This window comes from Anabas testudineus, chromosome 2 (genome assembly GCF_900324465.2).
Source record: "Anabas testudineus chromosome 2, fAnaTes1.2, whole genome shotgun sequence".
Taxonomy (NCBI): Eukaryota; Metazoa; Chordata; class Actinopteri; order Anabantiformes; family Anabantidae; genus Anabas; species Anabas testudineus.
The window spans coordinates 4992734-5017701 of NC_046611.1; the positions used below are offsets into that span (position 1 = coordinate 4992734).

The following is a 24968-nucleotide window of genomic DNA, read 5'->3' on the forward strand; positions in this document are numbered from 1 at the left end:
TGACTCAGCGTTTTTTATTGCAGTGAATGTGGTTTGAGTTTAATCTAACAACTGTTACAAGTCTTACAAAATAATGTTAGTATTTCTTACAGCCATTAGAGAGGACACAATAGTACAATCTGCTAATATGTATTATTCAGCACTTCTGAGAACTGTGATTACTCTTTTTACCCACTGCATGTTTTATAGAGCAGCCCCTCACTTTTGAATTAATTTCATATCTTTATAGTTTGCTATGGCATGCATGGGTTACCGGCTTTGATCCAAGCTAATATTAGCATGAATGTTATCACAAATTAACGATCATGTGATTCAGAGGTTCTGTTAGGGCATGTTTTTGTATTTGAAGTTAAAACAGGGGCACCTATTCTGGCATTTTGTCCGAGTTCATATTGTAAATTTGCTATTTTTGTTGATGAAACATGCCTCATTTCCAGGTGTTACTCACACCTTCAACCTTCAAGTTCTTAAGAAAGCCTAAAGATAGGCACTATTATTTTGTATTTCTTTCTTCACCATTTCATTTTTACACTGATGTTTTGCTCTCTTAAAATGAGACACAAAGAGCACAGACAACACAAAGGACTCACTGGTACAAACATAACATAAAATGACACAAGTGGACATTCATCTGCTTCTTTATTACTCTTCCAATGTCTCCAGCAACTCCACTAGATCACTAACATCACACCTCCATTTCCCCTCAATGCTTACATCTCTAGGACTCAAACTCCTGATGAGTCAAAGGCACTCTCCTCATGTGTCCCCCTGCCTTCTCCTCCGCCATTTATCACTACACAACAAAACAGCATCAGTACCCCAAACCAAGGCCTGGATAAGACCAAATCCTCGGATCCTCAGTCTGGGAAGATAGACTCGTCATCTAGTGTTAACAGTGTTGTCATGACGCCCAAACTGGCTCGCGCAGGGCCCAAAATTTTTGACAAGGTCCGGGCTTTTGAGGAGCGAAGGGCGAGCATTGATCTGCCAGGAGGAGTTGGATCTGTTTCAGGATTTGGACGGCGACCCTCCTTCGACTCAGACAACAGTGGAAAGAAGACAGGAGGCCCCAGCAAGGAGGAGGACCGAATCCTGCAGGACGCAGCTGAGAAGCGAGCAGCATTCAAGCAACGAGCCTCTTCCTTAGAAGACAAGACAAGTTACTCTCAGAGGGTGCAGAGCTACCAGAACAAATTCACTGAAGAACTCCAGAGGATCAAGAAACTCGTGGGGAAACCAAGTTTAAAGAAGGCATATTCCACTGAGCAGCTGTCCCAGAGAGAAAGATTGACCACAGGGAAGCTAGAACCAATTCCTCTTCAAGTCGTTAAAAAGTTGGAGGCGAGGGAACAAGTCCTGCAGAAAAGAAAAGTTGAGGAGAGCGAAGGAGAGAGGAGATTGCAGATTTCTCCACAGGCCCAAGGCAAAGGTCTGTGTAATCAAATTAACAGCCCTGAGAAGGATAAGATGACAAAGGCAGATTCACAGGGGATGCCAGTGGACAGCTCATCACGAGGAAGCACAGGGAAAATCTCTGTTACCATGGAGACAGCACCAGTTCACCAGTTACCAGGGAAACCATTGCCACAAGGCACAACAGCCACAAGGACGAGCCTCTCCAGGTTTGAAGATGATCTTTAGTGATGAATTTGCCAGAATTCAGAATTATAAGTATATGCCTTTAGTGTGTTTTCCTTGTAAGATTAGTAATTTGCAACAAAATGGAAATGATTTACCACTGTTTCACATCACACATTTATTTCACACTGCTTGTCAGTATTGCGTAACAATTCTAACAATTCTGGTCTTCACACACAGGGAAACCCTACAAAGCTCTTCAGTAGCTGACAAAGACGCACTTGTTGCCACGTCCCACAAATCCTTATCCTCAACCAGAGTCCCGGGGATGGTTTCAAAGAGAGACACCAAGATGGATAACATATCAGAGCACAGATCATCTAGCCCGAATGGGAAGAGGGCATCCCCAGTCTCTGTGAGGGAACCAGGGTCCCAGTTTCCACCCAAGCCCCCTCGGCTCAACTCTTCACCCACTCCTTCCATCAGCCCTCTCCTGAAAAGGAGGAAGGCAGAGGTGGGGCGGACATCTCCAGCCATGAAAGTGAACATCCCCACTGTCCTGATAGAGGATGAACCGATGGAGACAGAATGTCTCGCAGACAGACACAGTGAGGAAGACAAGACAAGGAGGAAAGTGGAGACAGTTCGCAAGAGCAAAAAAGGACGATCTTCTCAACCCCGGTCTCCAGAGAAAGGTAGGACATATTATCAAATCTTCATTAAACAAACGTCAGCCACCACAGATGAAAACTGAAGGCAGTCCACTGATGGCTTAACAAGTGTGACACATTTAAACGCACTAAAAGATATAGATCTAATACTAAACAAAGTAGAGCATGTATCTGTAACATGTTGTCCACCATGGAAAATTAATCAGATACTCACTGATAGAACTTGTGAAGACCCAAAAAAGGAAAATAGCCCATGACTCATTTTGGGTATTAACCCATTTACAAAAACAGGTAACAGAGTACATGCAGTTCCACATTACTCGACCTGTTGTTTCCAGGGGGCTCATCGGATGACTCCTACTTGTCTGCCGATGAGGAGCCAGCTGAGGGTCCAAGATTTGAGAGGCCTCTTGAGGACACTACGACACCTTGCAACTCAGAGGTCACACTGAAATGTATTGTCACTGGGAGCCCAACCCCTACAGGTACAGCTGTTTCATTTGTTAAGTTATGACCCAATTAAATATAGCAATTAAATAAACTTTTAATTACTATTGAATAAGAGACAGTTTACATCTTTACACATTTCTTACCTTTTCTGTACTGGACTTTCCTTATATATAACACAACAGCATTCATAGTGGGACATAAAAAGGACAAAACACTTAAAATGAGCAATGAACAATGAGCCTTCTTTATTACACATCTTTTTAAGGTGGAATGCGCTATATTTGTTCTTTCAGTGGGAGGTTTATTGGGTGTTTGTCATGTGTGTGAATGTATTTCTCTCTACACTCTCAGTGACATGGAGAAAGAATAATGTGGAAATTCGGAGTGATGCCTATCATGTGGTGAAGGCCGAGGGCGAGAAGCATAGTCTGGTGATAAAGCAGATGAGGCCGAACAACGCAGGGTCGTACTGTGTCACAGCCGTCAACACAGCGGGCAGAGCATCCTGCAGCGCCACACTCTACATGCAGTCAGGTGAGTCCGTTTCAGGTCGCTATATATCTAAAAACACAGATGGATTTGTTAAATCTAGTGTTACTGTGAAACATTTATAAGCATGTGACAGTAATTTAAATGAAGACAGGAACATTGGGGCACATGAAAACAATGCTTTCCTTGAAATACATGAACATGTTGAGTCACACACAAAATCCATTGCCAACCCTCCTCCGCCTGACATTCTGTCTTAATGACTACAAAGGCCCGCTGGAGCTCAGCATCCCGACCAGGGCTCCTCACAGCGATAGTTGCCATGACAACCCATTAATTCTTAAAGGCACTGAGCTCCCCTCGGTAAAGATTCAAAACACGGACCTGTCCTGTCACACCAAGGTCTCCTGAGCCTTAAAGGCAGCCATGGCATACAGAATCAGGAGTAAACAAAATAAATATTCTTTTTGGAAAAGGTTTCTGTTATTAATGTGCCTGCAGTGGGTATGTTGTTGCTGAGATAGTTGATTTACTGCATGTAAATGCAATGCTGTTCCTCAGTTTTGTCAACAAATGTGAGCGTATGCTCTGGTACTGTCTCTTCAGCAGACCGGGGCCTGTGTTGCCATATTAGGCCAATGGAGTCTAACTTGCAGGAGTATTTTTAGCTGCCCTCTTGTTCTCTTGAGTAATTCCAGTCTGCTTCATGTCCCTGTATGAGCTTACCGCTGCAATCATGGAGTTTTCATCTCTCTGGAGTTGACTCTGCAGTGCTTGGAGTTGGAGTTGTCAAAATGTGGTGGGAGATTATGTGGGTCATTTTAGCTGGTTTAGCTGGGCTCAGAGTAGATTTCTGGCATGGTAAGCCAAAATAGTGGGAGAGAGTGATTTATAGGCTACAGAGAATGTCAAACCTCAATATGGCGAAAGAGATTAACGCTACATTACTGTAATTTTGCATAAAGCATTGAAAATCCTCTGTGAATGTGGATCTCTTGGTATAAAACCATCAAAACTCTAATGAATCTACATAATGTTGAACTTTTCTGTGACTAAAGCATTGACATCCAGATCAGTAATGTTAGGTAAAATGGACCTGACAGCGACTGGAAACGGAGGAGAGAATAGAGGATGAGACTGAAAAGGAAGGTTAGCTGGCTCAGATTGTGCTGCAGTTGTGTAAGAGTTGGCAGGTTTCAAGTAAATACTCCCAGGAGTTATCCCCTGGTGCACAGACGCTGCTCAGAGATGTGACTCTAGGTAGGTTATTATGTTATTTTTCCTTTTTAATGCCACTGTGATGACAACTCAACAGTATATCCACCTACATAAACATTGATTGTAAATTGTGTTTTCTATGCAGAGGAAATCAGTGTCTGTAAATGCATGAATCTTTACATGAGAACTATCTATGACCTGTAGCATAAAGCAGAGGACTTTGCTTTCTCTCTTTTCACACTGTTGAGATGATTTAATATGAGCAGTTAGGCACTTTTATCAATCTGCTCTACTGTTGTTGCTCTAGTCTTCATGTGTCAATTCTGTTCCACAGATGGATTTTAGTAGTTTTCAGTTGTCACAGTTGTTTGCTCATGCCAGATGTGAGTTTGAAGCTTTAGAGAAAAAGTGCAAAGCTGAGATAAAAATACAGTCACAGAAGCAGGAAGAGAAAGCGTCAGTAAGAGAGGCTGTGTTATTATATTGCTCCATCCAGTTGTGAACTAATTCTGACTTAAGTAGAAGTTGCCAAGAATCACTGTATCTTCCCTGGAACTACGCTGGAATAAGAGAGTCAGGGATTAAGGGATTAATTCATTATTTGTTCACTTATGGTTTAGGAGGTCCCTGTGCTCTGTGTGCATGCTTGTATATGTGGGTGCATGTGGCCTACTCATCTCTAACGCAGTGCTCTATGTTGCCAACTGCTCATCTTGGCAAAGAGTCTTCTCCAGAAAAGCAAGGAAAGACTGTAAACATCAGAGCTCTGACAGATTGTTTCCATCTAAAGGTTTAACAAGCCGCTCTGATGCCATGTTAACCATATTTCAAAGAGATTTGCAGTTAATTAGTCAAATTAATAATACGTGTGCAAATCAGAGTTGACTTTTTAATGAACGTAAGAAAAGTGAATTAGATGGTGCTGCAGTGTGCTTGCAATTCTTTTAAATTTACGTACACTCTGCTGTTCTTCCAGATCCGACCCACATACAATGTGGGAAACCAGCTTTATCGTTGGAAGTTAGTAGTCCGACCCAGTCAGATGAGGAGTATTTGAGCCCTCAGGAGGAGGCGATGGAGGTCGGGGACTCGCCTGCTCTCAGTAAAAGTGTCCACTTCAAAGAGCCTCCCTCTTTTTGGGTATGAGAGTCTCATAAATGAATTCTTAACCTTTTAAGTATTGTAAAGTTGTCACTCTCTGCTTTTTTGGTCAAATTCAGGATAGATGAATGGAATCATCTTAATTATTTTTTCTGTTGATTAACTGGATGAATCGACTAGTTGTTGCAACTCTAATTCAGTTACATTTTTGGATGCTTGCCTGGAAGCCAAAATCAGAACTTTTCAAGCCAACTACATCATGTTTACGATTTTGTTTAAAGGCGGCACCATGTGATCAAGTGGTAACTGAGGGTCAAGATGTTGTCATCTTAGCCAAGGTGGAAGGACATCCCAAACCTATGGTTTACTGGTAAGACTTCCTTTTTATTATCTCAAACTAGGTCACCAACCTTCCCTGTTACACACGTCATTTTATAACAGCAGACTAGAAATGATAGTGACAACCTTTTTTTTGACCAAGGTTGAAGGACAGAGTCACGTTGAAGACAGCAGGGCGCTTCACTGTGCAAGACACAGAAGATGGCAGCAGTGAAATGAGAATCAGTTCAGCTCAGAGGTCAGACACAGGGCTTTACATATGCAAGATTGTCAACGAGTATGGAACCAAGCAGGCAGAATGCAGAGTGGACGTTCAAGGTGAGTAATAAAGAACTCAGTGTTTCTAATTCAGTCATATAAATATCTTCCGATATTTCTTTGCTAATGTTCTTTCTGTGTTTTAAACGTCATGTTGCAGCACAAACAACACTGAAAATCATAAGGGAGGTAAAAGATGTGGCAGTGAGGGCAGGAGAATCGGCCATGTTTGAATGTCACATTACAGGACCTGTAGATGTTGACGTGGACTGGCTGTCCAACGGGAAGCTGATCCAACCAGCACTGCTCAACTGCAAGATGCACTTTGATGGAAAGAGGTTAATTTATGTCATTTGGTGGTGTCCTTTGTTGTCCCTTGTTAGATAAGATAGAACCAGCCTGGAAACAGTGCATTATTCTAAATTTTCAAATTGCGTTATTTTACAAGGCTGTTCTGTTCTTATCACACAGGTGTCGTCTGTTGCTAAATTCAGTACATGAGGATGATAGTGGGGCATACACGTGCAAACTGAGCACTGCCAAAGGTACAGGAAAATGCATATTCACATGTTTACCAGTTTCATTGAAATATGATGAAAAGTGACCAAGAATTTATGGATCAGCCACCATTTTTTCTTCATTTTGAGTTGATACATACCATTTAACACTGAAGCTAAAATTAACATTAGGGAAAACTCAGAAACTCTTAGTAAGGGATGTATTATTGCCTTTACAGAGGAGTTGACCTCAAGTGCAAACCTGAGGGTTACTCCATCTAAGGAACCTTTGTTCACCCGTAAACTGGACATCTTGGAGGTCATTGAAGGTCGCGCTGCACGGTTTGACTGTAAGGTGAGCGGCTCACCTGCCCCAAGAGTTACTTGGATGCATTTTGGTAAGAATCTCTGTGCTATGTCTGATATTTCATTCACGTGGCTTTCTAGATAGCTAACAGCTAGAACTCGCCACAGGAAAATGTGTTAACTTTTTTTCCCTCTTCTTCTTCAGAGACAAGAGTGGAAGAGAGTGATAATGTTCGCATCCTTCAAGAGGGGGGGCGTCATTCACTTGTCATCACTCACGTTAGCAGTGACACAGAAGGCTTCTACACAGCAATCGCTCAAAACATTTATGGAAAGTCTGAATGCACTGCTGAGCTCTACATGCAAGAACCCCGAGCTGCCATCTCTTCTCACATGTAAGAGAAGTGATTCATATGGAAAACAACTCTATGAGCCATGGTGTCATTTTGTCAGACTTTGAAAAATTAAAACAATATAATAGAAAACATCAGAGGATCCATTTTTGCTTTCAAAGGCAAAGAAAAATGCTTTGAATTCGAGGAAATCTCTCAAAAGGAGGGAAGACGTGCGGCAGAAATTAAATAAACCCATTCATCTTTCAGTGTACTGTATGTTCTCACATTTCAGTCTTTCCTTTCTTTCTCCAGGGCGAAGTTGGAGAAGATGCCGTCGATCCCTGAGGAGCCTGAAGTGCTGGAGAGTGAAGTGGAGAAAAGGACCATGCCAGACTTTGTCAAACCGCTGGCTGATGTGGAAGTGATCGAAGGGAAAGAAGCAGTGCTGAAATGCAAAGTGTTGGGCATGCCTTATCCAACTATTGCCTGGTACCACAACGGCAAGCGCATTGAGAGCAGCGAAGAACGCAAAATGACTCAGTGTAAGTCAAAAATCTAAAGATAAACAAAGCTAAGCCGTTTTCTAGAAATAGTACAGTAAATAAGAAACCTTTCTGTGTCTTTCAGACAGGGATGTCCACAGTCTGCTTATTCGCAGCGCGTGTCATGCTCATGGTGGCGTCTACAAAGCCGTCATATCCAACAAAGTGGGCAAAGCTGCTTGTTATGCACATCTATACGTAACAGGTAGAGGCTTAATGTCTAACTGCTGATAGAGTGAAAGACGTTCCCTTACAGCCTTTATATGTGTATGTTAATGGATTTGTGTGTCTGAAAACAGATATTGTTCCTGACCCCCCTGATGGCCCTCCAGTGATTGATGCCATAACGGGGAAAACTATAAGCCTGAGCTGGAAGAGACCAAAGAGGCTTGACCCTTCATTTGGTAGGTTTTTCTTTATTTTTTAAATCCTTTCTTTGGCCTAGATCTCGCACAGTTTAATTTCTTCTGCAATCTTGAGGACGGTTTTATTTTATTTAATAAAGTAAACATGAAACATGTCCCTGGAAACACTATTTAGCACAGTTTGTGTTGTTTATTGGCTTTATTTTCTTTGAGATGATTTTAATCCCCTTGGATTTTTATATCTCATCAGCTCAGATTTGAAAAAAAAAACAAATTAAGTGTCTCTCTCTGTATCTTAGCACTGCACTGTCGGTTAGTGCCCAGATAAAGAAATCACTAAATGTGTCCACAGATGCCAGCTCCTTGATGTATGTGGTTCAGCAGCAGCCTCTTGGCTCTATCCAGTGGTCTGTCGTGGCATCCAACCTAAAGGAGACTAACTACACGGTCACCTCCCTGTCTAAGGGAGTTCGTTACGCTTTCAGAGTCCTGACGTCTACTGGCAAGACATTTAGCAAACCATCACCTTCCACTGATCTGGTTCAGCTGCTGGATAGAGGTATTAGGTCTGCAGAAGGCTTACACTGTCACTGGTCCAAATATTGAACCTTAAAGAACGTGATATATATATTTTATATATTAATTTGTATTTACTAAGTTCCAATTTTACATAGTTCATTTTTAATTTTACTCCTCTATAGGACCATATTTGAGGAAAGCACCAGTGATTTTGGACAAACCCGACACTGTTTATGTGGTTGAGAACCAGTCTGCCAGCATCACTATCACACTGAATCACGTACATGCTGTTGTCACATGGAAGAGGTGTGTACTTGTTTCTTTAATGCCAGATTACAGGTGCATCTGTAAATAATTTTGTTCATAGAGTTGGTAGTTTCCCAGAAATCATACACCAAAGAAAGAATTCTACGGGATGAGAGAAAGCCCAACTGTGGCTGAGGCGTGTGCTGAATTAATGAGTTTTGAGTCTATGTGTCAATACAGTGTCGTATTTCTGCTATCAAAGCAATGTCTACAGAAAGAGTCTCTCAGGAGCAAGAGCCCTGCTGGTCATCCTCATGAGGGAAAAGTTTTAAAAATTGTGGGATGGAATATGTAACGATGCTTATCATAGCTGAAAAATAGGACGAGTCTAGATCCAGAGAACCAGGAAAGAGAAGCACTGCTGTGCAGTTGCTTATATTGCTTTGATGTAATTTAGCATTTGACATTGAAACACATGAGCTCTGCAAGTCCCTGGAGAAAGGCTTTCTGTACTCAAGATTTACCTGTCTCACCTGATTTTTTATTTTATTTATTTATTTAAAGAATACAAGTCTCCATTAAGTGTGTGTTGTGGAAGTTAGTGAGTCTCAGTGTCTTAGATCTCTGATCTTTGTTTATAATACATAATCCAACTGTAAAAATAACCCCAATGAAAAATCCGAATGGCAATGTGACAGCATCTTAAAGCAGAGAAATTGAGCTGCTTTAAGGACATGGGAACAGGTCTTGACTGTTATATACTGCCTTTGTGTGCTTGCCAGGAGGGGGATGGTGCTGGTCAACAAACCAGGGATGTATGAAATGAGCATGCCAGATGATGATCAGCACACCCTGAAGCTTCAGCGAGTCAGGAGCACAGACCTTGGGCAGTTGATAGTCACTGCCAGCAACCAGTTCGGCAGTGACCTCTGCACCCTTCAGCTGGCCATGGCAGGTCAGTTTAGTTCAGACACAGAACCACATGATAAATTTAGCATTTTAGTGAGAATCTAAAGAACGTACTACTTACTCTTGGTAGTATTAAATGCCAACAAAGAAAGCTGCTTGTAATTTAACTTTAGCTGTAGCTATTTTCAAGTAATGTAATCATACATTTTATAACTGTTCTGTTTTGAAATGTAACCCCTTTATGTGAATGTTTAAAGATTTTAAAATAGAAAAACATCAGCATCCTTGTGGGACTTTAATTTTAATTAATTTAAATTTAATAATTTAGTGACCTAAAGAAGAGAAAATTGAGAATTTATTTATGATCCGTGTAAGATAAATTCATGGTTATTAAAATCTAAAAACATGAACTCTAGAAACTGCATTAAGGGTGATTGTTTCCCTTATTCATAAATTTTGACCAGTTACAGTGTTGAATGCTTTAGAGGTCTTAAATAGGTTCTTGTTGTTTTTTTTTTTTTTTGCTTTTTCTTTGTAGTGGCTCCTAAGTTTGAAACCATCATGGAGGATGTGGATGTTCACACTGGGGAGATGTGTCGTCTAGCTGTTGTGGTTGAAGGGAAACCAGACCCAGATATTCTGTGGTATAAGGTGATTGAGAGTACAAACATTAAATAATAATTTAAAAAAGACAGTTTCATATCATGTTGTTTCCTTCGCATACATTTTGCAGTGGTGCAGCACAACAGACAGGAAAATGCTGCATTGATATTAGCAGTATTATTACTCTAATTTAAACCATTTTGATAATTGCTTGATCTGTTGCAGGATGACGTGCTTCTCTCTGAAAGCAGCTACTTTACATTTGTGTATGATGACCCAGAATATTCCCTTGTTGTCCTCAACGCCAGCACTGAACACTCTGGTGTTTACACATGCACTGCGAAGAACCTGGCTGGCTCCAACTCCTGCAAGGCTGAGCTCACGGTCCATACAGGTCTATAACGACAACAACACTGTGTGCACAAACACACTGCTTTTACACACGTTCAGTTGAAGAGATAATAAAATTGTGAAACCAAAAAAAAGCATGATGAGGTAGAATCTTTTCATTATAAATTAATTCAGTTGTGCAGAGAGATAATCATTGGAATATAATGAGAAATAAAAGAAGACCTGATTACAAACTGATTTACCAGAGGCCTCTCCTCTATTTGCTGATTATATTTACCATTTAGTTCAAATTATATTCATTTACTGTTGCATAACACACCAGTATAAGCTAGTTGTAGTTGAAAATTGCGCCTCTAAATCTACACCATATGGGCGGGCCCACAAGGTGTTTGGAGTCTACAGTATGAAACCATCTGTCACTGTGCTGGCACACATGTATTGTACAGTGAAGCACACACGCCCCAAATAAAGATGCTTATGTCGCTGTTCCCCGCAGAGCAAAAAGAAGTGGCAGAGCCAATGGAGGACGAGAGAACCATTCTGAGGAAGATGAGGCGTTTGACAGATTACTATGATATCCACAAAGAGATAGGGAGGTGAGTGTGTGTGTGTGTGTCTAATGTGTGCACGGTCACACAGTCATGGTGTCTGTCATCCCTCCTCATACTGCGAGGGTTGGGCTGTGAGAGGGGGTGAGTGTGGGGGATTGCACCTGCTTAACAAACAGTAGACAGAAGCAAGAGATGAGTCACCAGCTTGAGCCGAGTGAATACATTAGCTGACAGATGATTTGTTTTGGTCCGCCTCGGTAGAGACGTGCATTTACTGTGAATTGTTGAGCGATCGGAGCGGGAAAATCTGTTTCCCAACATGTGATGTGTTTTGATTATTAAACAAAGTGGGAAACTCACAAATGCAAATCAGATTCTGATTTCTTCTAACCAACACTACTTGAAACCATCCAAGGAGAATGGAGGTTAATTAAACAATACCAGAGTCTCCCCTTTTGTCTTGCCATTTTCCTGGAATAGTGGTTTTAAATTGAAGGGAAAGCACAATACTATCAGTAATCCGTATTTCACTTTCAGTTATCCTATTCATTTCAGTTAAAATAATCACTTAAATAATAATTATTAAAATAATTATTAAATTATGTCAATGTAAATGTGGCCTGCCACAGAATAAGACGCATACACTCTTGGTTGCTCAAAATGCTATGGTTGTGATATTTTTTGACCTTTTAAGTATCCTTTACATTTAAAGTGATTTAGATTAACATACCCCCTGAAATGAAGTGGTTTCACTTTTTACCCTGCTTCAGTGCTGTAGAAGATCTAACATCAGAGATCATCTTCCTTGCATTTCATAATCTCACATTGTAGCTATTTTCCACATATTATGAGCTGTGAAAAGCTGTTAAGTGGCTTTTTGAACTGATGTTATCAGACATAGTGTTCACAAAGGTCAAGAACGAACGTCAATGATCTAACTATAGTTTGATATGTGGACTGCAGCGATGCCACGGCAAATTACATAATTATGTTAAATAAAGGTACAAACAACCTAAAATATACATGTATGACATTAATTTGTATTCTGCCTATCACATTTGTTTTATTGTGGGACTACTGAAAAGAATCATAACTGACTCAAGCTGAACAATTAACAATATATTTAGTGCATATTAAATCCTTAATGCTTTCATTGTGTGACTGTTGGTGCAGGGGGGCTTTCTCCTACGTGAAAAGAGTGACTCAGAAGAAGGGAAAGGCAGAGTTTGCTGCCAAGTTCATTTCTGCACGAGGAAAGAGGAAAGCCTTGGCCCTCAGAGAGATGGACCTGCTGTCGGAGCTTGACAATGAAAAGATTCTCTATTTCCACGATGCCTTTGAGAAGAAAAATGTGGTGGTTCTAATCACAGAGTTGTATCCTTTCAATGCAGTAGTTCTGACTGAAGCAAGATGCTGTATTTTAATATGCTGTTCTATTGTGCTGTTTCTATTTCTGAGACAATTTTCAAAATTACCCACATATTTCTGTTAAAAAAACACACTCATCTGTGCAGTGCAGTTCAAAATGTCTCTCATTGCTGACCAAAAGTGAAGCTTAAATCCATCCCGAAGACACTCAAGATCCAAAGCATTAATCCTAATGTCTTACAAAGTTCCCTGGAGGCATGAATGAAGTGCGGCACAGCTTTTTCTTTTTCTGACTCATCGCCGATGAGTGGAATTAGCAAGAGATAGGATGTGTGGGAGTTTTGCTCATTTATAATTCATTGCTCATGCACCTACCACTTGGACTGTGAATTCAAGTCACAGCTTTTTTTTCCCTCAACTGTTGTGTGAAGATGTCACGAGGAGCTGCTGGAAAGAATAGCCAAGAAAACAACAGTCATGGAACTGGAGGTTTGTGTGCTTCTGGCTGCACTGTGCTATCATTATGTAAGAGGACTTTTGAGTTAATTAGCTAATGTTTCTCTACAGATCCGCTGTAGCGTTCAGCAGGTTTTGGAGGGTCTTCGTTATCTTCACCAAAAGAGCATTGCCCACCTCGATATAAAGGTGTCTGTCCATAACAGTGTTGCTGTATCAAATATGTTAGAGTTGTGTCATATTAATTCATTCCTACCTGACATTGTTTTCTTTGGGTACGCCCCTGCAGCCAGAAAATATTTTAATGGCAAGTCCCGGGAGTGACCAGATCCGCATTTGTGACTTTGGGAATGCCATAAAATTAGAGACTTCGGAGGAGTACTACTGCAAACATGGAACGCCAGAATATGTCGCACCAGAGATTGTTAACCAAACTCCTGTCTCCACGGCAACAGACATATGGTGAGCCACCTGTTCTTCAGCATTCAGAAGTGGCTGCACACTGTAGGCACCATGTTATCTGCTGCAAAACAGTGTTTTGTGTGCTTTTATGTTGTTCCTGAAAGACTTCTAATTAATCTGTCCTGCTTCCCCACAGGCCTGTTGGTGTCATCACATATCTCTGGTATGTTAAATGGATTGATAAACGGATTAGCACTATAATATTAACCAGAATAATTACTCATTTTCTTTCTTGAAAATGTTGTTCTTCTTTATTGCAGCCTGACTGGTGTGTCACCTTTCGCTGGTGAGAATGACAGAGACACTGCCCTAAACATCCGTAACTACAACGTGGCATTTGAAGAGAGCATGTTTTCTGACCTCTGTAAAGAAGCGAAGGGATTTGTCATCAAGCTTTTAGTAGTGGACAGACTGTAAGCATATTGATAACTGTCCTCTCTTTTTACACAAAAAAGCATTTAGTTTAACCATACTGTTTGACAGTGACTAAACTGTGATATCCCCCTCTGTCTTTTTCCCTCTACTAGGAGGCCCAGTGCCATTGAGTGCCTTCGTCATTCGTGGTTCAAGGTGCCCTATCATTTGAAAAGCCAACATTTTTCTCGAACTTCTCAAAAGGTCTCACGTTTATATTTATGTCTCCACTAAGGCTCATGATGACTCCCGTCTTTTTGTCTTTCAGTCAACAATGAACAAGAGCATCAGCACAGCTATGCTGAAACAAGTTTTGTCTAGGAGACGATGGCAGGTAAGCCATGTGGACAAACAGCCTGCTAAACACTCACTTAGTATGTGGAAATGTAAAAACATACATAAACATAAAATAAAGAGAGAGAGCGTAATTAAGGTCAATTTCTAAACTTACTGTATATAAGATTTCTCAGACTGTATTTTACAGAAGATGTTTACTCTTCACCGCAACTAAATAAAAAGTTAATTAAATTTAGGGCTAAGTAAATTATTCAATGGTGGTAGATTTAACCATTAAGAGGGAATTCTTTCTGTCTAATTGCATTCTTTGACAGAAGCAACCCACTCATTTTGATTAAATCAATTTCTGAAACCACTTTCGCTTGTCCAAATGCAATTTTTTAGTAAATTAATATTTTACAATTTAATAAAATCTTATGCTCTGCAGTTAAATTGAGTTTTATTGTGGAGAACACTAAAAGTTCCCCCAGGAGTCATCAATATTCAGAATGTCATAGCTGAGTTGAGTTAGGCCAACAGAATATACGCATGCTATATGAGGCAAGGTTGCAAAACTGGAACAGTTGATTGTTTCATGGTGACTACAGACTTTCCTTTGTTGCCTTTTTTCAGCGTTCCCTTGTCAGCTACAAATCCAAGATGGTGATGAGGTCCATTCCAGAGCTACTGAATGACTCATCCAGCCACGTCTCCATTGCTGTGGCTCGGCATTTCAAAGAAAGCTCCCCACCACCTTCCTCTTCTTCTGACTCCGATGCAGATGTGGATGAGCTTCCTTTTGTTCCTATGCCACTGTCCATGGTCTTTTCTGGTTCCAGGGTCTCCATTAATGAGATCCCAGGGGACGAAGATGTCGCTGGATGTTCCAGTGTTTTTGCTGATGCGACAAGAAAAAAGGATAGCATTGACGTTACAGGTGCAAGAGGAGTGGCTAGTAAAAGGGCCAAAAATGAAGTGGAAACTCCAAATGAGGAGAGAACGGAAAAGACAAAACAAATTCCCCTTAAAAAAGGGTCAAGTATAGAGTCAGACAATTCAGAAATCAAAGCCAAGCGAGCTACCATGAGGAGAGGCAGCTCTGCTGATTCAGCACTGCTTCTCCACATTGACCCAGAAGAGGCGAATGCCAATGAGGATTCAGAAGCGAGTAACAAGAGTCTAAAAAAGGCTGTTTCTATGGAATTACCAAATCGCAGCCCAAGCCCTGGAGCAGCAAAGTTAAGCCAGGAGGATTATGCCCTAAAACTGGAACTGATGAGACAGCGGCTGCTAAGGGGAGCAAGCATGGACAAAAAGATGAGCGGCCTGCGAGGACCTCTGTTTGAAACACTTGGCATGGATGAAGAGAGGCAAACAGTGTCTCTAGATCGCAATTTGAGGAGATCCAAATTGGGGCCATCATCACTAACCAGAGCAGCTTCTTCAGACAGTCCTGGAGAGGACACACCAAAGACCAAAGTTTTTCGCAAAAGCTCCTCCTTTACTCAGGGGGATTCTGAACCCATGCCGCTGCACCGCAGGTTTGGAGCCCCCTTAGAGATCCCATCTGTTGGCAGTGATAGTGTAGAGGGCAAGAAGCTCCAGGAGGCAACCTCAATGTCTGCACTAACAGAACAAACAGAGGAGTCTATGTGTGCATCCGTTGCAGAGAGAGAGACTTTTATAACCCCATCACCAAGAGTGACAACAGAGAAAATTACCCAGATAGTAAAGGCCGATAAAGTAGATTCTGAGTCTAGATCACACTCTATAATTACTCCTATAATTGTAATAGAGGAGGACGATGAAAAACAAGAAAAGAAAGAAAATCAGGAGTTAATAAATAATATTGAAAAGAATTTGAAAGGAAATGAAGAAGTGCGACCAAATAGTCGGCTTTCATCTTTACATGAAAGGGCCACTGGGGCAGTGCTATCTCAGTCATCTGACGAGGTCCAATCCAAAGATCCTTTCACTATAGCAAAGTCTGCTACATCACCATCACCTGAATATCCAGCAGTATTTTCCAGAGTAGCAGCTGCAGCCCAGCCTCCTGGCACTGTTTCCACATCCTCAAACCCTGACGTTCCTGTCGCCCCACGCCAGCCTGTGCTAAGAACAGATATTAAAGACATAGATTCAGAGGAAGTGTTTGAAGCAAGGTTTAAGAAACGGGAGTCGTCTTTGACCCGTGGTCTCAGAAAGTTGACTAGAAACAAATCAGAGGAGAAATCACCCGTACTAAACCGGAAGAATGTCGACAGGGGCGAAGAGGTTTACAGACCAGGGCCAAGGGGGGCCCCTCTTGAAATGATATCCAAAGGACTACAGGAGAAATCCAAATCGGTCCAAGATTTAAGGGAAGAAGACAAGGATACAGGACTTAGCCTGATTGGGAGGTTCTCCTTGCGGGGAAGGAGGTCAACATCCATTGAAAAGAAGGGTGAGAAACCCAAAGAAGAAAAGCATCAGGATGTGCAGTCAGCGGCTGTAAGCAAGAGGGTTTCATGGGCTTTTGGTCGCAGTAAGTCCCTGGATACAGGTGCACAGAAGCAGCCCGATGACACCGAACATCAAAAAGCTGAGGAGTCATCGGTGTCTGCTATGAGGCGCAAGTTTGAGTCCAAAGTAGCAGGAATCTCTGGCAAAATAAGGACCCAGTCAGAGGAGAGGAAGGACAAAGATGCCCAGGGAAGTCAAAAAGATGTGAAGAAGGTTACAGATTCCCCTATCCTGGCAATGCGACAGAGGTTTGAGAACAAAGTGGCAGGAATATCCTCAAAAATCCGTAGTCAATCTGAGGAGCGAAAAGGAGATGAAGAGAGAACAAGGACACCGCTGTTTACCCGCCATCGTCATTCACAATCTGAAGGGCGCGGACTCAAAGGAATGGACCTCCCAGAGAATCAGTTAGCAAAGCAAACTGGCACTGGTGCATCCAAGGAATCCGTTGAATCCACGTCTAGCATCCATTCTGAAAAAGCCTCAGAAAGTGACAGAAGATCACGGTGGGACAGGTGGGGATTGACAAGGGGCAGAAAAGACAAAGCTCCATCCCAGTCCGATCTACCTTCATCTATTCACAAAGAGGATGGTTCGTCAAAAACTCAGCAGTTTATCCTCTCTGCTTCGGATTTTGCTCCAGTGTTCCACATCAAACTGAAGGACCAGATTTTATTGGAAGGGGAACCTGTCATTCTTAGCTGCCTTCCAGCTGGAAGTCCACATCCAGTAATTACATGGATGAAAGGTATTGTACTTAAATTGTTTGGCATCATAGTGTTTTTTTTTCTGAAACCTGCTGGACGGTTGCTTAAAATGTTGTGTCTTTCAGACAGAAAAGCGTTGGAGGTAGATGACAGAATCCACTTGATCTCCCACCCAGATGGCAGGCAGCTTCTTAAGATCACAAAGTCCACTCGAAAGGATGCTGGAATTTATGAATGTCTAGCTACCAACCCCATAGCTAACACCACCACTTCCTGTATACTGTCCATAGCTTGTAAGTAGCTTATTTAGGCAAAACCCTATTGAAATGTGTTATCTAGTAGTTCAATTGTTATGTTATTGAACATGGGACACGGAAACTCAAAAATATGTCTTAGCTTTTCTTCTGTTACTAGAGGTACAACTGTTCCTTTGCCTTTCATGGACATGCAGTAATTAACTTCATGCTGGGATGTATTTAACATAATTGAATTTTTATTGCAGGGACAAGGATATGAATATTAATACAGCTGAAATTAATGTGAGAAGATTAACTTTACTGAAGATTAACTTAATGGATTTTTGGTTTTCCTCATATTCACCTCATATTCATGAAATGGGAACAAATGATTTTTCCTGCTAATTGGTAGATATTGCCCTTTTGAAATTGACTATGACATGGCACATTCAACACTTTAAATGTGACCTTACATGCCTTTGCATAAAATTCAAAGTGTGTAATAAGAACTAGAAGAAGAGCTTAGATATTGCCAATACTGCACAAATGCAGCCATATTAATGACATTTCTGCATGTCACGTGGAGTTGATAGCATTTGAACTTTATTTATTTGTTATTTGCTTTGGACATGTAGTATTACTTAAATAGCACTGATGCTATTTGTCTTCCCTTGATAATTTATCAGTAGAGTGAAACATACAGCTTATCTCCCCAGAGGCATTGGCTCCATCGTCCATACCAGCTTAATAGATGAATCATTGTCAAATTTGACAATGACACTTTGAGTTTGGTTTCGGCTACAGCTGCCCAAAATTACCACAGTCTTCTCCGTCCACTGAAAAGCCAGCAGCACTATGGTCTGGAACATGTGTCTGCATAAAAGTTTACTCTCACCTAGTTTGTAATTTTTCACTTTTCTCTTATACAGATGTTCCTAAACGACCAGGGACCCCTGAAGTCCCACAGACTTATAACAACACAGCTCTGGTGCTCTGGAAGCCAGCAGATACCAACTGTCCTTGCACCTACACACTGGAAAGAAAAACAGAAGGTGAGTGAGTACAGAAATTTAACCAACCATGAACTACCTCCTCATTACTTTATCATTTAAGAGCATCCAGCTTGTCATTTAGGTATAGGTAGGTCCCCCCCAGTCTATAGGTAGATATAGGTAGTTGGTGACATTTAAAACTATATTCAAATCCTGTAGTAATATAATGCATGAGATGTAATACCTCATCTATTATAGTGATATAAGGAAAATTTTAATTCAACTCAGTTTTTCAAGCTCCTCCTTTGTACTGTATGTGGTAAGTGCACAGATACCACAGAGCAAATGAGTCAGTCCACAAGGGAACAGCAACTGTACCAGTGCTGCTGTCACAGCTGTCATTAAAAAAAGTAATTATACACAGTGAGTCATTGTAAGAAAGAGAGTCAGAGTTGTTAATATTTATTGAACATCTTGTTCTGACAGGTTCAGTTCTGGCTTGTGTTGCTTTTAATCTTTGCTGCACTGACAGACATAGGTTTTCACTACGAGTACTTCACATTTTAATTCAGGTCTGTTTCGCTGAGTCTGCATAGGTAATTGTCATAATAAGACAGGCAAACTGTGCATTAACTTGTTTTTATATACTGTACATACATTTCTATCCATGAGCCAATCACCACCGTATCCGTTTGACAACACTGCCATCATGTGTTGAACATGTGAACTAAAACACATTTTACCATTCAGTTTTGATTTGACTTGTTCATCTGTTTTTTTAAGAATCTCATCTCATTGATCTCATTACCATAAATACTCAAATCTAATGTGGATACTGGAACGTATATAAACATCTACATAATATCTGGTGGCTTAATGTGCGAGCAGGATGTTATAGCAGTAATATCATAGAAAGTATACTCATCTCATTTCCCACTGTCCTGCAGGAGACTCTTCCTGGGTGACAGTCGCAACTGGAATTGTTGACTGTTACTACAATGTCACAGACCTGCCACAAGGTGGCACCTTTAGGTTCCGTATCTCCTGTGTCAACAAGGCCGGACAGGGACCGCACAGTAACAGCTCAGCACTAGTCAGCCTGGACCCAAAAGGTATTTATACCTATATATAGCTAACATCAGAGGCACTGGAATGTAGTGTATCAGGATGCCTCTGATGTCAACCATCGGCTTTTTAAGTTGCTGGAAACAACTTTACACTGACCTTAGAAAAACTGTATGTGTAGTAGGAGAATTAGCTAAATGGCAAATTTCTATTGTTTCAAAAATACATAAAAATGGGTAAAAGTCACAGCAGGATAGATAGAATAAGTAAAAGCAGAATTGGTATTTTATTTGGTTTTATTGCATCTGTCACTCTGTATGTGCAGCTGCAGGAGTATCACCCACCGTAGCTGTGGAAAACACAGTCTCATCTCCACCTGAACCAGCAACCACCACCTCAGTGACTGTGCCCACAATCAAAACAGAAACAGTTCAGAACAATGCTCCGAGGATACCTGTCCCCATTACATCTACTTCCACCCCTCCAAAACACACAGCCCCCCCTACTGCTTTCCCTCCACCAATTGCATCACCGTCCCAAATGGCGGTCACTCCCACCCCTCCATCTTCTCTGCCCTCCAGCCCTTCAGAAAATCCCCCGTCGCAATCTTCAAACATAACGACAGAGCAAGGTCAAAAAGCAACCACTCTACCTTCTGCATCCACAGTTAAAGCACCTCCACCCTTTGTCCTCCTAAAACCCCAGAGTCCAGTAAATGTAGTGACGCCTATGACCCAGACTCCACCCATAGCTCTCTCACCTACTCTTGTCACCCCACCATCAACACCAACCAAACCAGCAGTGGCCTCTGTGCCCACATACATCCCTACAACCACAGTCACCGCTCGCGTGGCCCCAACTCCTGTGTCCTTTACCCCGCAAGTGCTCCAGACATCAGGTCTGAGCCCCATTGGTGAAGGAGCCAGCACCCCCACTAGAGGCACCCCGTCAGGACGCACTACACCCTCTAACACCCTAAAACAGGGAGTTCCCCAGAAACCTTACACCTTCCTAGAGGAGAAAGCCAGGTGAGACAGATCATTGATGGCCTTTAAACAAAGTGGATCTTGATCTCTTACTGTTGTTTCTTACTAATATGCTCCATCTGTTGCCAGGGGCCGGTTTGGGGTGATCCGAGAGTGTCGAGAGAACGCAACAGGCAAAATCTACATGGCGAAGATCATTCCCTACAGCCAAGAGAACAAGCAGGAAATTCTGAAAGAGTACGAGATCCTGAAATCACTTCACAATGAAAAGGTCATGTCTCTGCATGAAGCCTACGTGACTCCACGCTACCTGGTGCTGGTGGCGGAGTACTGCACTGGCAAAGAGCTGCTTTACAGCCTCGCAGACAGGTAGATGTTAGGGTTTCATTACATTTTACCATCTCTATGTAGACTTAGTTAAACTTAGTCCTTAAATGATAAAACAGACATTTAATTCATCTCTTTTAAGTCATAATTTAAATTCTGTTAATATCTTGTTAAATCATTCAGTCGTCTATTAAAACTGTCCGTTTGCTCTCATTAGGTTCCGTTACTCTGAGGATGATGTGGTACTTTACCTGGTCCAGATCCTCCAGGCAGTAGAGTATCTCCACAATCGCCGGGTCCTCCACCTGGACCTCAAGCCCGACAATATCCTGGTTACCAATCTTAACGCCATCAAGATTGTGGACTTTGGAAGTGCTCAGAGCTTCAACCCACTCAGCCTCAAACAACAGGACTCAAGAAGAGGAACCCTGGAGTACATGGGTCAGGAAACACACCAGGGTTACAGATGTTCATGCTGTTGTTGGTTTCTTCCTTTTATTAACACCAAATTGTCTTTTTCTTCTTAATATATGTGATCCAAGCTCCTGAGATGGTGAAAGGTGAGGTACTTGGTCCTCCTGCCGATATTTGGACTGTTGGAGTAGTCACCTACATCATGTGAGTGGGACTCTTTTGTCTTTTACTGTGTTTCTTTTCATTACATTGACAACGATGACAGGTAAACCACTGTTTTTAAAGTGTCAGCAGTGTTTTATACTCAAACACACTGTACTGTACACCTGATTGTAGATAAATTTAAGGAAAGCATGTTTATGAGTTTTCTTAGTGAAGCGCCCAGTCAGTGCTTCAGTATATTATTATAAAACTCTGTTTGGTGCCACATGAAGGGAATTTTAAAAGTTGGAATTTGCCTCTATAACCTTGATTTTTCTGTGTTCACAACCAGGCTAAGTGGTCGGCTACCCTTCGAAGATAAAGACCCTCTCCAAGTTGAATCCAAAATCCTCATATCAAAGTTTGACCCAACAAAACTGTACTCAAATGTGTCTCAAAGTGCCTCTGCTTTTCTAAAGAAGATGTTGAGCAGTTACCCCTGGTGAGTTTTAACAAGCTCGTTTACATTTGACATCTTTAGACTAAGGAAGAAACAGTTTTAAATGAATAGTTTTACATTATTTCTACAAGTCATCAAATAAAAGCTGCTTGAAAATGTATGTTTTTGAATTGTTAAGGATGGTTGCAACAATATACTTTGATATTTAATGTACGTATGTTCAGGGCGCGACCAACTACACGAGACTGCTTCACGCATGCCTGGCTGCAGGACTCCTACCTGATGAAGCTGAGGCGGCAGACTCTCACCTTCACCTCCAGCCGGCTCAAAGAATTCCTGGTGGAACAACAATCCCGTCGCACAGAGGGCGCCACCAAGCACAAGGTGCTGCTGCGCACCTACCAGAGCTCGCCCCAGTCTTCGTCGTCTGGGACTGCGCCACATGTTCCCAGCTCAAAGTGAGACGATGGGGAAAATGCAGCACCCAACGTGGGCTTGTAGACACTGCACAAAGTGAAACAAAATAACACCTCTTTCCATCTGAAGTCCTCTGTGAATTACTGATGCATGAAAAATGTCAGCCTGCCAAGTGAGGCTCAGGCAGACACACAGGGGATGGGCCGACAGCAGGATATTGCTGAAATATCTTAGAAAAAGACAAGAGTCCGTGGGTTATTTTGGGAGACTTCAACATTCAACACTAATGGGATTCTGAGATGAAACATAAACACAAAAAGGAAGCAAGCAACGTGTTTATTGAATTGATAAAGTTCAGAACTGCTCATAAACCGTTCCACTGGAAGGACGCAGGATGTTCGTTTGTTATCTTTCACGGATTGCACAATTTCTCAGTCATATTGTGAATTCTGAAATTGCACATTGTTTGATTTAGATAGACATTGTTCTCTGCATGATCAGCCTGGAACATGTGTATCATTAACGTTTCTACAGTGTAACCTTATTTATGTCACTGAATTTACTAGTTAACTACTCATGTGAATGTACCATGATTTTAAGCTGCTAATTTATTTTTGCATTTACTTACTCATTTTAAAACTCAAAACCAAAAATAGTCATTTCTTGAAACTGTTTACTTTTTCCATGTTAATTTATTTGCATGTGTGCGCGTGCATTTTTGACTCACTTTTTGAATTAGCTTAGAGGCTAAAGAAATAAAAATAAAAATAAGGAGTGTCTTTGTGATTGGTGTAAAGAACTCGCGCAGTAACATTGAACTGTTTCGGGTGAGATAGGAATTTGTGGTACAATTTCTTGTTCTGTGGTTAAAGCTGAACTCTAACTGTAATACAACTACAAAAAGCAGTCTGTAATGTAGATAACATTTTTCTTAGAAAACCCATACACGCTGGTAAATTGCTGTGGTTTCTCAGTATTCCTATTGGTTGGTCAGGTTTCTCAATTCATGATCACCCAGTCAGTGCCTAAATTGGATTAACATCCAAAACACTTACCTTGTAAATGTGTCTCCATTGGTTTTAATTCACAATTAAATTGTTTGAACAAAGCAAAAATTTGACTACAGCATCTGGATTTTAAAGGAACAGATGGATCCGTACAGATTCTTACGTACATGCACACATTTACACATGCATACACATACAGTACATGCAGTCCTTGTAATAATAGAACGTCTTGTGTATTGCTCACAGTGTTCCTTTTTGTATGGATTTGAATGGTTGGAGATTTGTAAATGTACCAATTTGCAGTGTTTATATGTGGAACAATGTTTTTATGAGATAGTATGTAATAAACTATTGATACAATTGGGAAGATCTAGTCTGTCTTTGTGTGGGGTCTTCATATGTGAGCTGACAGTCCTCTGGAAACCTCAAGGACGTTCTAACAGTTCAAACACAGAGGTGTCAAATAAAAAAGAAAGGCAAAACATTGATTGATTTCAGAATTTGGTGTTTGGTGACACGTTGAATTGTGAAGCCCCGGTGTTAAGTACTAAGTATAACAGACCCGTCACATCCAGGTGGTCCAGCACCAGGAGGCTGTTCCAGGTTTTTCATAGTTTACAGGAACACACACACGAAACGGAGCCAACGTAAGAGATGCTATCTGCATTATAGAAATCCAGTAAAAGCCTGCAAAGTCAATGGTATGTTCCAACAATAGTCCTGTTTAAAATGTTTACTGACAGTGCAGTGTAGGGTTGTTGTTTTTATTTGTTGTTATTTTTAATATACAATAAAAATACCATCTGATCATGTGGCATTTGATATTTGTGGTGTGACCATCACCAACAAAGATAATATCAATGAACAGGAGTGCTTTGTAACAGTATTGGATTTTACATCACAGTGATGAAGCACATTGATTTGTCAGGTTGTATTTTATCTTAATTTTACCTTTATATCTTTACCTTAACTTTGTTATCTGTTTAGTTTCTAAATGGACTTTCCCCCACAAAATACATGAGATAAAATCTATTTGACCACATGATTACCTGTTACAATGCATGAAAAAAGCTCAGGGTCGCTTCAAACTGTATCTAAATGTTTGTTGGTGTTTAAGCATCATAGCTGAGCTTATTTTAACTACTTTAACCTGAACTTTATACACTGTTTATTGTGAATATGCTGATTTGTGGGTAAATTCTTAACATACAAGGTAGCAGGTCATTAGAGGTGTCAGTGGAGGGGGGGTATTTGCATAAAACTCTACTGTGTTCCTGTTTTTGTATGAACAGCATTTAAAACAAAACAACAAACAAAAAGAAGAATTAAGCACTTATCTCACCTCTTCTACATTTTGGACTAGAAAACACTGCACGCTTGAGGCAGACGCGTCACTTGTGCGACGCTCCC

At 41.1% G+C, this 24968-nt stretch overlaps 1 protein-coding gene across 1 annotated transcript in view; it reads left to right on the forward strand.

Annotated features, from left to right (window-relative positions):
• spega (striated muscle enriched protein kinase a) overlaps positions 1–23917 on the forward strand; it is a 39740-nt gene extending 15823 nt beyond the window's left edge. Inside the window, exons 4-41 of the mRNA XM_026363995.1 lie at positions 723–1622; positions 1819–2273; positions 2588–2734; positions 3051–3233; positions 5383–5546; positions 5789–5877; positions 5989–6164; positions 6265–6442; positions 6576–6649; positions 6841–6999; positions 7113–7302; positions 7555–7784; positions 7870–7989; positions 8084–8188; positions 8502–8708; positions 8851–8974; positions 9697–9869; positions 10362–10474; positions 10652–10820; positions 11274–11373; positions 12502–12702; positions 13128–13185; positions 13264–13341; positions 13442–13614; positions 13751–13777; positions 13875–14027; positions 14142–14184; positions 14297–14362; positions 14938–17554; positions 17639–17806; positions 18679–18801; positions 19689–19853; positions 20132–20834; positions 20922–21161; positions 21337–21560; positions 21662–21737; positions 22027–22176; positions 22359–23917. Of these exons, the coding sequence (XP_026219780.1) occupies positions 723–1622; positions 1819–2273; positions 2588–2734; positions 3051–3233; positions 5383–5546; positions 5789–5877; positions 5989–6164; positions 6265–6442; positions 6576–6649; positions 6841–6999; positions 7113–7302; positions 7555–7784; positions 7870–7989; positions 8084–8188; positions 8502–8708; positions 8851–8974; positions 9697–9869; positions 10362–10474; positions 10652–10820; positions 11274–11373; positions 12502–12702; positions 13128–13185; positions 13264–13341; positions 13442–13614; positions 13751–13777; positions 13875–14027; positions 14142–14184; positions 14297–14362; positions 14938–17554; positions 17639–17806; positions 18679–18801; positions 19689–19853; positions 20132–20834; positions 20922–21161; positions 21337–21560; positions 21662–21737; positions 22027–22176; positions 22359–22596 (9559 nt within the window). The 3' untranslated portion in view covers positions 22597–23917. The remainder of the gene's footprint in view (positions 1–722; positions 1623–1818; positions 2274–2587; positions 2735–3050; positions 3234–5382; positions 5547–5788; positions 5878–5988; positions 6165–6264; positions 6443–6575; positions 6650–6840; positions 7000–7112; positions 7303–7554; positions 7785–7869; positions 7990–8083; positions 8189–8501; positions 8709–8850; positions 8975–9696; positions 9870–10361; positions 10475–10651; positions 10821–11273; positions 11374–12501; positions 12703–13127; positions 13186–13263; positions 13342–13441; positions 13615–13750; positions 13778–13874; positions 14028–14141; positions 14185–14296; positions 14363–14937; positions 17555–17638; positions 17807–18678; positions 18802–19688; positions 19854–20131; positions 20835–20921; positions 21162–21336; positions 21561–21661; positions 21738–22026; positions 22177–22358) is intronic.
• Positions 23918–24968: the final 1051 nt, after the last annotated feature.